This window comes from Oryctolagus cuniculus, chromosome 14 (assembly GCF_964237555.1).
Source record: "Oryctolagus cuniculus chromosome 14, mOryCun1.1, whole genome shotgun sequence".
Classification (NCBI taxonomy): Eukaryota; Metazoa; Chordata; class Mammalia; order Lagomorpha; family Leporidae; genus Oryctolagus; species Oryctolagus cuniculus.
The window spans coordinates 63,852,121-63,866,450 of record NC_091445.1 but is presented as its reverse complement, the minus strand read 5'-3'; the positions used below and the strand labels follow the sequence as shown (position 1 = coordinate 63,866,450).

The 14,330-nt window shown below is 51.4% G+C and overlaps 1 protein-coding gene across 4 annotated transcripts in view; it reads right to left on the bottom strand.

Annotated features, from left to right (window-relative positions):
• EGFLAM (EGF like, fibronectin type III and laminin G domains) overlaps positions 1-14,330 on the bottom strand; it is a 192,452-nt gene that overhangs the window by 17,745 nt on the left and 160,377 nt on the right. For all 4 annotated transcript variants that reach the window (XM_051853511.2, XM_070056648.1, XM_051853512.2 and 1 more), the window contains 3 exons: positions 13,209-13,320; positions 8,580-8,696; positions 5,877-6,057 (listed from right to left, as the gene is read on the bottom strand). In XM_051853511.2, the coding sequence (XP_051709471.2) occupies positions 5,877-6,057; positions 8,580-8,696; positions 13,209-13,320 (410 nt within the window). The remainder of the gene's footprint in view (positions 1-5,876; positions 6,058-8,579; positions 8,697-13,208; positions 13,321-14,330) is intronic.

Here is a 14,330-nt window from a genome sequence, read left to right as displayed (position 1 = left end):
GAGCCCTGGTTATCCTGTGATGGACAAAGGGCCAGGGCACGCTCCAGCAGTGGACATGACATGGCGAAGATACATTCAGGTCGGTCAGTTTGCATGGGGGAAAAAGCCCTTCTGTTCAAAACCATGAGAGCTGGAAATGACCTCCATCCAGCCCTGCTGGGCCCCTGTGGCTTACGTCAATACTACTGGGAACTCCAGCGCACCTGGACCCAACCTCTCCGCCCAATTCTCTCTGCGTTCTTTCCCTGGGACGATGGTCTTCCTGACGGTCCCCGGGGAATGTGTCTTGTCCTTTTCGCACCCACAACAGCCGAATGGAAGTCCCACAGCCCAGGCAGGGCAAACTGCCCACCGGAGGAACTTTATGTTCCCCAGGGGATTCTAAAGAGCTGCAGGGACAACCGCCCTTTCACGCATGCTCACAAGGAAAGCGGCTTGCGGGTACCCCCGCCCAGCTCTCCCAACAACTCACTCCTCCAGCTGCAAACTGGGTGGAGGCCCCTGGGGCCTCACCCCCTCCACGGGCAGTCTGCTCCTCCCCAGGGCGTTCGCCCCCTTGTCACACAGTTCTACCTGCGGTGGCATCCTTTGCCCTACAGGACAAGCAACTCCAATCCAAAGATCTGAAGTCTAAAAGGCTCCAGAATCTCAGTTCGGGTACCAACCTGATGGCACGAGTGGAAAACGTCCCACATGACTCAGATGATGGGTAAAGTCAACATGCATGTGCACCACAAATACGGTGTACGATTACCCTCGGGCCATGTGTGTAAGATGTACGTGAGACGTAAGTGAATCTGCATTTACACGTGAGTCTGTCCTCCGGCAGAAATCGCATTATGCATATGCAAACGCTCCAAAGTTTAAAAAAAATCAAGATCTGAAACACATGTGGTCCCAAGTGTTTGGGATAAGGGCTACTCAGGCCACAGTAGGCAGATTCTGTAGCCACAAAGTAGAAAAACAAACTTTGTATGATTAATTCTTCAGCTATTGAAAGACCAGCCTCTGGGCAAGAGACCTCCAGCTTTCCCATTGTTTAATGAGAAGCCACCCTAAGAAGATGAATTCTCTGTAGTATGCATAAAATACGTTTCACTAGTCTGTGCCTTTTTTTTTTTTTTTTTTGACAGGCAGAGTGGACAGTGAGAGACAGAGACAGAGAGAAAGGTCTTCCTTTGCCGTTGGTTCACCCTCCAATGGCCGCCGCGGCCAGCACACCGCGCTGATCCAAAGCCAGGAGCCAGGTACTTATCCTGGTCTCCCATGGGGTGCAGGTCATCCTCCACTGCACTCCCTGGCCACAGCAGAGAGCTGGCCTGGAAGAGGGGCAACCGGGACAGAATCCGGCGCCCCGACCGGGACTAGAACCCGCTGTGCCGGCGCCGCTAGGCGGAGGATTAGCCTAGTGAGCCACGGCGCTGTCCCAAACTAGTCTGTGCTTTTACGTACACAGTCTTCTTCAAGTAGGGTCTATATTTACAGAAGCTATGCTTTTTCATCCTAGGATAAAAAAAGAAGTCATCAGAATCAGCCTCGGCAACATGAGGTACGTCTACCAACTACAGCGTAGAAGGTTGCCTGTGTGGTCCATCGGCATCCACGGGGCGAGCTCTGCTCTCTCAGGGCTGTGCATCCCTGAAGAGACGTGGCCTAGGCTCTGCCATCCACAGCGCACTCAGCAGAGAAACATCGCCATCTAGTGGCCAGTAAGGGTAGGAAAAAGAGGAGCAGTGCTCAGTTCTTTCCCAAGTGGGCTGTTTGCTACTGGCTGGGAGAACCCAGGAGGAAACACCAGTGCCCTGTACCTTTCTACGGATGCTCAGGGCATGACCAAGGCTGAGAAGTTCTGCAGAAGATGGAGCTGTTTGTTTACTCAGCCAAATGTCTTGGACCGCAGAACCTCGCTTGTCATTTTGTGTATGTAAACGTGTGTTGTGTATGCCATAGTAATTCACACTATGTAGAATGCAGGTCTCTACATGGGTTTGGTGAAACTCGCTGTCACCTGCAAACACGTTAGGTGCATGCGTTCCGAGGAACTGGGATACAAGATGGATCACTTTGGATGAGAGAGAGAAAGGGGTCGCTCTGAGGATGGGATTCCTTTTCTGAGAGGAGGCCTTGTTGATAACCCTGGGGAGAGAGGAGAAGGGGCCTGGGTGGTGGGGAGTACATGGTTGGAGGTGTGAGGTGGAGGACGACATCTACAGGTGACAGCCGGCACTGGCACTGTGGTGTCCTGGGTAAAGCCATCGCCTGCGACGCCAGCGTCTCATACGGGAGACAGTTTGTGTCATGGCTGCCCCACTTCTGATCCAGCTCTCTGCTAATGGCCTGAGAAAAGCAGCAGAATGGCCCTAGTGTTTCGGGTCCCTGCCCCCAACATGGGAGACCCAGATGAAGCTCCTGGTTCCTGGCTTTGGCCTGGCCCAGACCTGGCTGTTGTAGCCATCTTGGGATTAAACCAGCAGATGGAAGATTGATATATTCTCTGTCTCTCTCTCTCCCTCCCCCCCTTCCTCCCTCCCTTCCTTTCTCTTTCTCTCTCTCTCCATAACTTTCAAATGAATGAATTTAAAAAAAAAAAAGAATATGAGTCCAGTGCTGTGGTACACTAGGTTAAGCCTCTGCCTGTGGTGCTGGCATCCCATATGGGTGCCAGTTTGAGTCCCGGCTGCTCCACTTCCAATCCAGCTCCCTGCTGATGGCCTGGGAAAGCAGCAGAAGGTGGCCCAAGTGCTTGGGTCCCTGCACCCACGTGGGAGACCCAGAGGAAGCTCCTGGCTCAGATCAGCCCAGCTCTGGCCACTGCAGCTTTGTGGAGAGTGTATCAACGGATGGAAGACCTTTCTCTCTGTCTCTCCCTCTCTGTGTCTATAACTCTGCCTCTCAAATAAATAAATAAATCTTTTTTTTAAAAAAAGAATAAAAATGAGAACCCTCAGAAGTGGGCATTGATGCAGTGGCTAAGACACTGCTTGGGTTGGCCATATTCCATGTGGGAGTGCCTGGTTCAAGTCCCAGCTCCACTGCCCCTTTCAACTTCCTGCTAATGTGCACCCTGGGAGGCAGCTGGTGATTTCCCAAGTACTTGGGTCACTGCCACCCACTTGGGAGACTTGGATTAAGTTCCAGGCTCCCGGCTTCAGCCTGGCCCAGCCTTGGCTGTTGCAGGTATTCGGTGAGTGAACCAGTAGATGGAAGATCTCTGTCTGAGATCCCCCCACAGGTGGGGAGCCTGTGGCAGCCTGAGGGCACTGCAGAAGTTCAGCGGGGATAATGAGGGTCCCCACCGCACCGTGCGTGCCTGCAACTTCCCTGGGGTTTCTCTGAGTGGCCCTTGTCCTCCTGTGCCACCAGGAGATGAGCAAGCTTCAAGCTGTGGCCCTGGTGGGCTCTGACTAGACTAGAGGAAGCCAGCCTCCCTGAGGAGCCACAGAACCACTTACTCTCCGCTTTGGCCCATTTTGCAGGAAAAAGGGCTCGCATGCCATGCGAATACCCCGGCTTGCTGTCCATTCCCCCAGAGCTCACCAAGCTGGTCTGGGGGCCTCCATGGGATCCGCCCTATCACTCCGGTGAGATCTGCTTCTCAATGAACTTGACCCTATTGCAACAAAGCTGCCAACGTGAGCCCCTCTTATCAGCCAGGGCCAATGTTCTACAGCAGGAAACAAGGGCTAACACAATCACAAATTAACCTTTCCTTCTTTTAATGCCCAGAGCTAAATGCTCACTTACACACTGGCCCTCAGTGTGAGGCAAGCCGGAAGTGCCTGTGGTAGCACTGCAGACTTAGCTAACTCAAACACAGATGTGGGACATCCAGACCCAATTTTATGAATGAGCAGGCCTCTCTTGCACTTGAATTTGAGTACTGCAAGGCCATCCTATTAGCTAAATGGTGATTTGCTTGTTAGAATTACAGGATTGAAATCAGGATAATTCACAAATGCATCAATTACTCTTCTTTGTTAAAAAATACATTGCATGTTCAATTTTCAAAATTCATTTAAATCCAAGAAATGCTACTGAGTCTTCTCAATGGAAATCGGTCATCTTTCATGTTCTCCAGGGCTGCTGCAAAACGACTTCCTCTGCTATTACCTGATACCAAAATATCTACCTGTAATTGATAGTTTTTCCCTGAGCCACAGATTTGATGGAAACCCAAGGAACCAGGAAATAGGTAGAGGGGAGGGAAGGAGAGAGGGAGAGAGGGAGAGAGGGAGAGAGGGAGAGAGGGAGAGGGAAAGAGGGAGAGAGGGAGAGAGGAAGAGGGAGAGAGAGGGAGAGAGGGAGAGAGGGAGAGAGGGAGAGGGGGAGAGGGGGAGAGGGAGAGGGAGGGAGAGGGAGAGGGAGGGAGAGAGGGAGAGAGGGGGAGAGGGAGAGAGGGAGAGAGGGAGAGAGGGAGAGAGGGAGAGGGAGAGAACATCCCTTCACAAGCTCACTGCCTTTCTCCCTTCAGGCCTGTTTGTTCTTTCCCTCACTCCCTCTCTCCCTCTCCCCCTCTCCCCCTCTCTCCCTCTCCTCCTCTCCCCCCTCTCTCTCCCTCTCTTCCTCTTTCCCTCTCTCTCCCTCTCCCTCTCTCCCTCTCTTCCTCTTTCCCTCTCTCTCCCTCTCCCTCTTCCTCTTTCCCTCTCTCCCTCTCCCTCTCTCCCTCTTTCCCTCTCTCTCCCTCTCTCCCTCTTTCCCTCTCTCTCCCTCTCCCTCTCTCTCTCTCTCCCTCTTTCCCTCTCTCTCCCTCTCCCTCTCTCTCTCTCCCTCTTTCCCTCTCTCTCCCTCTCCCTCTCTCTCTCTCCCTCTCCCTCTCTCCCTTCCCCTACTCCTTGCTCCCATGCAGGTGAGGGCCACACTGACCTTTGAAACAGGAGACCCACGAGGCCCAACACAACCGACATACGTGTGCAGGCCTGTCCTTGGTGCCAGGACCACAGCCCCTGCAGGTGCAGAAAGCAAATCCAGCAGGAACTCATGGTCTATGACTGCCCTGGCTCTCAGTCAAGGGCAAGATGGGAACTGCATAGCTCAGGCACTTGCTAATGCATTTCCTTTTTCCTACCAATCACAAGAATGGCTCCTTCTGGTTGAGTACTTACCAGGCACTCTTGTAAATGTCTTCGATGCACTGCCTCACTCACAAGGGGACTTCAAAAAGTTCATGGAAAGGTCTTGGTGAAAAATTTTTGAAATCCATGAATAGTTGCTTCATCATATGTACTTTCTATGAACTTTTTGAAGAACCCTTGTATGCATGGATCTCAACAATTTTTTGCACCAAAATAAACATATTATAACAACCTACTGTTATAGAAGTATGTCAGATATTATAACAACCTACTGCTATAGAAGTATGTCAGATTTTAATTCCTATGAAGAAATCATCGGGGGCATGTGTTCTGGCACAGCAAGTTAAGCCACCACCTGTAACACTGGCATCCCCAAAGAGTGCCGATTTGAGTCTGGGATGCTCCACTTCTGATCCAGCTCCTTGCTAATGCACATGGGAAAGCAGCAGAAGATGGCCCAGGTGCTTGTGCCCCTGCCACCAACGTGGGGGACCCAGATGGAGTTCCTGGCAGGCTGGCCCAGCCCTGGCTGTTGAGACCATTGGTGGAGTGAGCCAGAAGATGGAGGAATCTTTCCCCCCACCACTCTCTTTCTGTAACTCTCTTTCCAATAAAGAAATACATTTTTCATTATTAATTATATACAATTAAGCATCCAATAACTAATTGAAATCATTGACCAAAATAACCAGTATGGCTGAACCAGTGTAACCAATCCTGCCATTCAGAGTGGGAGTCCCCCAGCAATCCACCCAGTCCCCCAACTCCTTCGAGGAAGCAGTGGCTTGGGACCCCCGAGGGTACCTTTCTGGCAGTGCAGCCCCTCAAAGCCCAAGGGGCAGTCACACTCATAGCCCTCCTTCCGCGGCCGGCAGCTGCCCCCATGGGTGCAGGGGGCCCCCAGGCAAGGATGGGCAGCGTTGTCCACGTTCACCCCGGATGTGAAGTCGTGTTTCACATGGATGGTTCGGTCATTCAGGACAATCTTGGGAGAGAAAAATGGAAAAAAGTTCAGGATTGGAGGAAACACTTTTGAGGTCTTCCGGAACTCCCTGAACACACTCAGCTGAGCTCCACAGGGCGAGGGCATGGACAATGTGAGAGTGCAGGCCCTGCTTTTACGGACTTGTAAGTGGTGCAGGAGCTGAAGTGCTGGGGATATGCAAGATAAATGACTCCTTTGGTTCTGGAAAATTAACCTCCCAGGGAGCTCAGAAAGGAGTCCCAGGAACCTGAACGTTTGGGTCCTTCAACTGCCAATGCCCCGCCCACCAACGCCATGGAACCAGAATCTGCAGGGGCGCCCAGTCCTCAGTGACTTATGAAAGCCTCCAAGAATCACAATCTCAACCAAAGTTGAGAGCTGCTGTTAGAAAGCGGAGTGAGAGCTCCAGATCGAGGGTCCAAGGGCAGGAATCCCTGGGGAACAGTGGCCGTGGGGGCTGTGGAAGCCACCGAGGCTTCTAGATACTTCTGGCTAGTGCTTCTGTGCCATCTCCTTGAACTCCATCACTGGGCCTCCTTGAGTGTCCAGCTCACTCCTTCTGCCCTCCTCCCCCAACTCTCCTGTGCTCTCTCCCTCTCCCTACCACTGGAAAAATTGGAAGTGAACCGAGGTTACACTTCTTGCCCCGCTGTGCGTGTATTTCCGGGGGGTGAAGGGTTGGGAGAGCTCCTTTGCACCCTTTATCCTACAATGTGGCTCTAGGGAAACTGATGAATTCCCAGTAGGCATTGCAGGGCTCCCTAGTCCCCAAACAAATGGATCTAGGTTTTGCACCTTAACTGGGAAGGTGCAGGTATTCTGAGCTGTTGCTGGCTTTGCAGAATTCAGGGACAGAGAGAACCCCTGCCATAGAAGCCCCAACTGTCCAGGAGGCTTTAATGGGTTAGCAATGGCACTTCCTGCCAGGAATCCATGTCACCAAAAGCTTGCCTGATCCTTGGGGAGCGTGGGGAGAAGACTTGGCCCCAGTCCTGAATCTGAAAAGCTGCTAGGGAGTGGCCAGAAACTTTTTCCCATCCCCACCCCTTCATGATGAAAATGTAGGCTAGTGAAACCAAGCGACAGGTGTTTGAGATGGGGTTAAGCTTGGCCCTGCTTGCTGCCGGCTAGGGCTCAGCCAATGTCTCTTCATGGGGAAGGGAGAGCTGCCCTGCCAGGGCAGTGTGTGGCATGGGAAGGGTGCACAGAGCAGGTGAAACTTCCCAGCATCTCAAATGTGAATGTCAACAGACAAGGGGCACAGCCAATCCTCACGGGCAGACAAGGAAGTGTCTTTGACATTGAGGTTCAGCTACACAGGGAAGCACACCAGAGTCAGGGCTGCACACAGGGACACAAGACAAAAGAGACACAACTCCAGGGGCCCTCCTGGGTGCTGGGTTGTGCCCACCACGTTAGAACCTTCTTCCACCCTTCCTCCCTCGTGTTAGCCTCCCTCACACTTCACCTCACGCCCCAAACCTATCGGTGGCCCACACGGCTCCTTGGTAGCTAAAGGAAAACCGGTGAAGCCAACATCCAGAAGGGAACATGCTGTTCCCCACTCCTTTCCCTGCAGTGTTTGGTTGCCATGAAGGCAGGGGCTGTTGAGTCAAGTTGCCAGAGACCTCCGGCAGCCGCTCGAAAGGGACTAAGCCTCAGACCTGGGGGGATCAGTAGCTCCTCCTAACTGAGTCGTTTTCTCCTGAGCCTCCTGGAGAAGAACTCCTCTATGTTCTCAAGGGCTTTGGGATGGTGAAGACGCTGCTTCGGAAGCCTGTACCCCACAGAGGAGTGCCCGACTTGGAGTCCTGGTCCCTCCACTTCTGCTTCCAGCTTCCTGCTCACGTGTTCCCTGGGAGGCAGCAGGTGATGGCTCAAGTACCAGGTCCCTGCCACCAGGCCAGGAGACCTGGATTGAGTTCCTCGCTTCTGCCTGGCCCAGTCCTGGTTGCTGTAGGCATCTGGGGAGTGAACCGGTGGATGGGGGATCTCTATCTGTCTCTCCATCTGTGTCTTGTTCTGCCCTTCAAATAAATAAATCGATAAATAATTTCTAAAAATAAGGGCTTAGTTCCATGACTGCTGGTCAACAGCTGCTCAGGGATGGGGGTGAACACGAGAGTTTGGCTCTTGAGCAAACTCAAGGCCAACGAGAAGCACGAGCCAAGAGCCGCCGTCGCTGTCCACTCACCCGCTTCCCTGCTGTGGAAGCGCGTGTCCACAGCAACCTGAGAGATGCCTGCTGCCTCCCTCACAGGCCCAGAATATTTTCGTGGATTTTCTATAAAAATCCACCTTTGTCTAGTGGCATGCATGGAATATCGACCTAGCATAGACTCAGGAATGGATGTGGCAAGACAGTGGGGTTGGAGAGCTACGCTGTGGGCATTAGAAAAGTAAAATCCTCAAACTCTTCTCTCACCACCTTCCTTAGGTGCAGCGAGCCCACTGGGCACAATCCGCAGCTCCACTGTCTACAGTCGGGGGGCCCAGGAAGCAGGAGACAGTGAAACCTCTACCTTCTGGATGCTCCCAGTGAATGGCTTGAGGACGCCCGAGTTCTTCTTCACATCGTCGTAACTGGGGACTCCACCAATAAAAATGTCTGTGTTGCACTTAATCTGTGTGAAGCCTCCCTGCCAACAGATCACACACAAAGCACAACATCACTGTAAGGAGATGCTTACGGGCCTCAAACAGGCCTGCGCGGCCACCTGGTGGGGGACCCTGGCGGCAGAGACATCCTCAAGACCCAGCACAGCAAGCTGTCCGCGCACCGGCCTCACCCCTCCTCTCGCTTCACTTCCCTACCTAACACCTGCTGGACTGTTGGTAACTTCCTGATGTTTCCAAGGCTCTGTTTCAGGAATCCCAATAGGAGAATACTTCAAAGAGTTTGTGGAAAAGTGGAATTCAAAGGGAAGTTTCAGGGTAGACATTTGGTGCTGTGGTTACCATGTCACTTGAGACACCCTGCACCCCATATGGGAATGGCTGGGTTTAAGTCCTAGTTCTGCTTCTGTTTCTGGCTTCATGCTAACGTGCACCCTGAGTGGCATCAGGTAATGGTTCACACACGCGGATGCCCGCTACTCACATGGGAGACCTGGATTGACTTCCTGGCTCCTGGCTTTAGCCTGGCCCAGCCCTGGCTGTTGCAGGTATTTAGGGAGAGAACCAGTGGATGAAGTTCTCTGCCTTTTTATTTCTGCCTTTAAAATAAATAAAACTTAACTTAAAAATATTTTGAGACCCATGAATCTCTATTTCATAATAGGCATTGCTCATAAACATTTTGAAGTAGTTTTGCATGCACTTTGTCTGTGGGTCACAGTGAATGTGCAGCCTGCATTACCATTCCTTGGTGCACAGCACACAACATCAGGGCCCTCCTTGTAGGAAAGGGAACCATGTGACCTGCGTTAGCCAATAAAATGTGAGCAGTGAACCGAGTCCATTCTGTTTTTTTTTTTTTTTTTTTTTTGTGGACAGGCAGAGTGGACAGTAAGAGAGAGAGACAGAGAGAAAGGTCTTCCTTTGCCGTTGGTTCACCCTCCAATGGCCACTACGGCCGGCGCACCGCGCTGATCCAAAGCCAGGAGCCAGGTGCTTCCTCCTGGTCTCCCATGTGGGTGCAGGGCCCAAGGACTTGGGCCATCCTCCACTGCCCTCCCAGGCCACAGCAGAGAGCTGGACTGGAAGAGGAGCAACCGGGACAGAATCCGGCGCCCGGACCGGGACTAGAACCCGGTGTGCCGGCACCTCAGGCAGAGGATTAGCCTAGTGAGCTGCCGCGCTGGCCTCGAGTCCATTCTGGACAGAAGCTTTCAGAGCCAGGGAGTGGCTCACCAGGGCCTCTTCTCCCTGCCTCTGTTCCTTCAGCCCAGCCTCAGATTAAAGGTCAGCTAACCACAGGTGGGCACGCTTGGATGCGTGAGAACCAAACCCTCCTTATAAGCTGTTGCTATGCAGGGGTTGTGCATGACTGGCTGTGGCACAGTCTGGCTATGCTGCTGACTAACACTTATTTAGTGCTTGGCCAAAGCTGGAAGCAACATCATTTTTTTCCAATATGATTGGTATCATTACGTTCGGCAATGGTAAGGATGGAAGCTCTTGGAGGCCAGAAAGGGCAGGCGTGGATTGAGGGAGGAGTCCTTGTTATCAAACACAAAGTACACAGACAATCTCAGTGGAACAGGGTACCCCAGGGCGAGACCCCAGAGGCTTCCTTTCCTTGTAGAGGCTTTAGCAGTTGGTTAAACACTGCAGTGGCTGGGCCAGACAGCAAGCGCTGTGTAACATTTACACCTGAACTCAATCAACTCTAGTGATACAAGCAAAATTCTAAAATCTTATAACACTTTGAAATAAACAAAATTTGAGATACCTGGGGGTGAGCACATTCTAGGCACATAAGTTACTATTTTCTTGGGTTTGTGATCCAAGAAGAACAAAGAGTAGCAGCCTTTAATCATTTAATAAACAAAAATCATTTAATAAACAAAAACTAGTAGTGCCTGCTATGTTCCAGGCACTTGTGTTAAGTGCTAGAACAACAACAACAAAAGACCCAGGTCCTAACCTGTAAGGGTTTACACTTTACACTGTGGGGAATACAGGTAAGTACACAGGCAGGTGGTAACCAGCACTGATGAGGTCTGTATAGGTGCCTATGGGTGACTTGGGGAGTATGGATGCCTCATCCCCTACTCCAGACATGGGGAGTGGGGAGGTGGCCAAGGAAGACTTAGAATTGGGGACACTGGAGCAAGCCAGGGTTCTGGAGGGAATGTGGGCAGAGGGCAGGATCCTGGCTTTGGACTGGCCTGGCTCTGGCTGCTGCAGCCATCTGGAGAGTGAACCAGTAGAAGATCTCTCTCTCTGTCTCTCCCTCTCCCTCTCTCTGTAACAAGAGATGCAGCTGCTCCACCCACAGGGGACTCCAGGAAAGAAGAAGAAAACCTCCCCAAGTGAGGCCTGCTCTGCAGGGGAAGTGCTTGGTGTAGGATCCGTCACTTCCTCTTGGCTGGAAGCATTTTGAGCAGACCCCTGGGCTGGGGCTGGCGGAGCCCTCAGCAGCCCTGCCTGCTAGGGGTGGACCCAACCCTGGGATCTTGGTACTTTTCAGGGCTGTCTGCTTCCACTGAGAAGGGTCAGGTTGAGTCTGGACATGGGCTCCTGGGTGCCTACATCCTGGGTTTGCCTCTCAGACTATTCTAACCTTTGTGCCCATCTGCCTCCTAGAGCTAAGACCATCGCCCCTGTCAGCCAGGCTTTGAAGATGGAATGCAGAACTAGGGTGCTGGAATGCAGAACTAGGGTGCTGGATTCCAGAATCTCTCCAGGGGGAGAGACATGATTAAGGTTCAGGCCACAGAGGTCAAGCATCAGGACTTCCCCCACCTGTGGGCCTCAGAGCAGCCTCTGTAGGACATGTCTCAAAGGCACACGCAATGTACACCCCACCATCCAGGGCGGGGGCAGCAGCTCCAGTCAGCTCCACCCAGCTGCAGGCAGTTGAAAAACTATACAGTGGGTGCTGGCTCTATCTTAGTGCTTCTGCAGTGGTGGTGATGGAAACCCTGAGGTACACATGCTCCTTTGTGTCTCCTGAACCCTAAAGGTAAACACCACGTCCTGAAGAGTTCCTTATTTCTAACCAGAGACTTGACCTCACTGATGGTCACGGACAATCCCATCCTACGTGTTCATTCCTGTTGTACAGGTGACTGAAATTGAGGCCTAGAGAGATACAATGCCTTTCTGAACTTATAGGATTAGGCCAGCATATAGCCAGTCTACATCTGGGAGCCTCTAATTCTGTTTTGGATACAAGTGAGCTGTTAGAATTTTCTGGATTATGCCACAAGCGTCCCTGGCTTTGAAATCCACTTCCTTCATCCATCTTCCTTCCCCCTTCCCTTCCCTGCCCTCCTCTTCCTTCTCCTGCCTTCTCTCCTTCCCCCTTCCCTTTCCTCCTGTTTCCCCTCCCCTCTGCCCCTACCTCCCCTCCCTCTTCCCTTCCTCAAATACTTATGGAGGATTTTGTAGGCGTGAAGGGTGCTCACCTCCTGGAGAAGATCCTAGTTTCGGATTCTTCTCTTTCCCAAGGAGGTGCTTGGTTTGCACAGGTCCTCTCGCCACTGTGGGCCCCAACACTGTTCTAGACAAGTGAGTCCTCTTTGCTTCTGTCCTCCTGGGCCCAAGACCTCATTCCCCAGTGAAGGTCTCCCTCCCTCCTTTTCCTTTCTCTGCCAATCCACTGCTGACTGATCAGCACACCCAGCTTCATCAGCGCCCTCTGACCCTTGTTTTGCACAGAAGGAAGACTATTGGGAACTAAGACACTGGCACATCCAAAATTCCCTGTGTTTTTAGGGGCTGTGCATTTTTGTGCACGCAGAATCCTAGCAGGTTATGGTTTAAAGCAAAACTTCCTTTAGCTCCTTTTAAAAGTGTTTTCTTTGGACATGACCTTGGGAACAGAATCACGGAAGAAAGTTGTAAACTTGAGTAGAAACTTTGAGCTTTTGAATCATGAAAGTACACTAGAAGCTAATTAGAAAAATACTTTTAAACAGCTTCACAGTCCTGATCTCCTGTAGGGCATTGCTGTGTTTTACAAGTACAATTAGCTTATTTCTTATTTCCGTATGATTGAAAGCACCATCATTATCACTCTCTCCTCATTGATATGAGGATAACTGTGAGTTGAGAAATGGACAAGGGGTGACTGGGCTCAGCCCACTGGTGCATCATGAGCTAGGTTTTGAGCTCCAGGAGTCTGGTTTTACACTCTCTTCTTGTCTGAGGTGTCACTCCCAAACCAATGGTCCCACCCCACACTACATTACCCTGTCCATAAGTGGGGGGTGAAGGGAGTAGAAGACAATTTTGTAAGGGCTGTGCTTATTAAATATTAATTCGCTTAATCCCTACAACATTATGAAGCTGGTACTACCATTATTCGCCTTCATAGTTGAGGAGGAATAGAAAAGTTAAGCAATTTGAGCAGTGGAAAGCCGGGATTTCAACCGGGGTACTGGCATTTGTGTGCTTAACCACTCTACTGTGCTATTTTTGTACCAAGTAGAAGTCAATCTGGTTCACACTAACCACCAAGAGAAAAGGTGTGTTTCTCTTACCTCTGCCATTCCCTCAACCACCTTCTGCTTATCCACCTGCAAGATCCCATTCTTTGCTGTGCGAGACACCCGTAGCTCGTGCCAGTGGCCAAGGGTGAGGGGTTCTTCACTCCTGTTGAAGGAAGACACGGTGTAAATTTTACGGGTCAACTTGTCTGGGCTAAGGGATGCCGAGAGAGCTGGTACAACATTAGCTAGAACACTCTTTTCTGGATGTGTCTGAGAGTGGGCTTCAGAAGAGATTAGCCTTTGCATCGGTAGATGGTGCAAAGACCCCTGTCCCCGAGTCTGGTGACATCACCCAACCTGCTGGGGGCCTGAATAGACCTGGTAGGTGGAGGAAGGGAGAAGAGCTGAAGCGTCGATCTTCTCCTGCCCTTTGGCATTGATGCTCTTAGTTCTGGGGTTTTCAAGACGCGGGCGGTTCTGAGGCCTTTGGATTTCAACTGGGATGTGCACCGTGGACCTGTTAGTTGTGAGGCCTTCAAGCTTGGGTAGAACTACACTACCAGCTTTGTCGAGCTTCCAGCTTGTAGACGGCAGGCCATGGCACTTCTCAGTCTCCATAATCATTAAGCCAACCCCTCCCAAGCTACCTTTTTCTACATATCGAGAACCAGAGCCTGTCGGCTCTGCGTCTCTAGAAACCAAGCCTGGATTAGCATGTCAGGGGGGATTTTCACCCATTTAGTTATGAGGCGCCTGGTGCCAACCTGAGGTGCACTAATTCATGTAGCAAAAAGAAAACAATAATCCCCACCTAGTAACAACAGCAGATGAGCTACCAATTATTGGATCCTTTCCTGGTAGGAGCACTGCATTTATTGTATTATGCATCCCTTCTAATAATCCTGAAATGTGGGGACAGTGCATCTGGTCTTGTAGACTTGGGTGACACGAGGGTAAAATACAACCATAACTGAGCACAGGCTTGGAAGGGTTCACGAGCTTCCTATGGTGATGGTGCAAAAAAACTCATGTCTGCAAACATCCTTTTTAATGCATGGACAGAGGAAGGAAGGAAGGGAGGGAGGGAGGGAGGGAGGGAGGAAGGGAGGGAGGGAGGGAGGGAGGACGAATAGATACAAGGATGGCTAGATGTGATAAGGCAACTCATGAGGT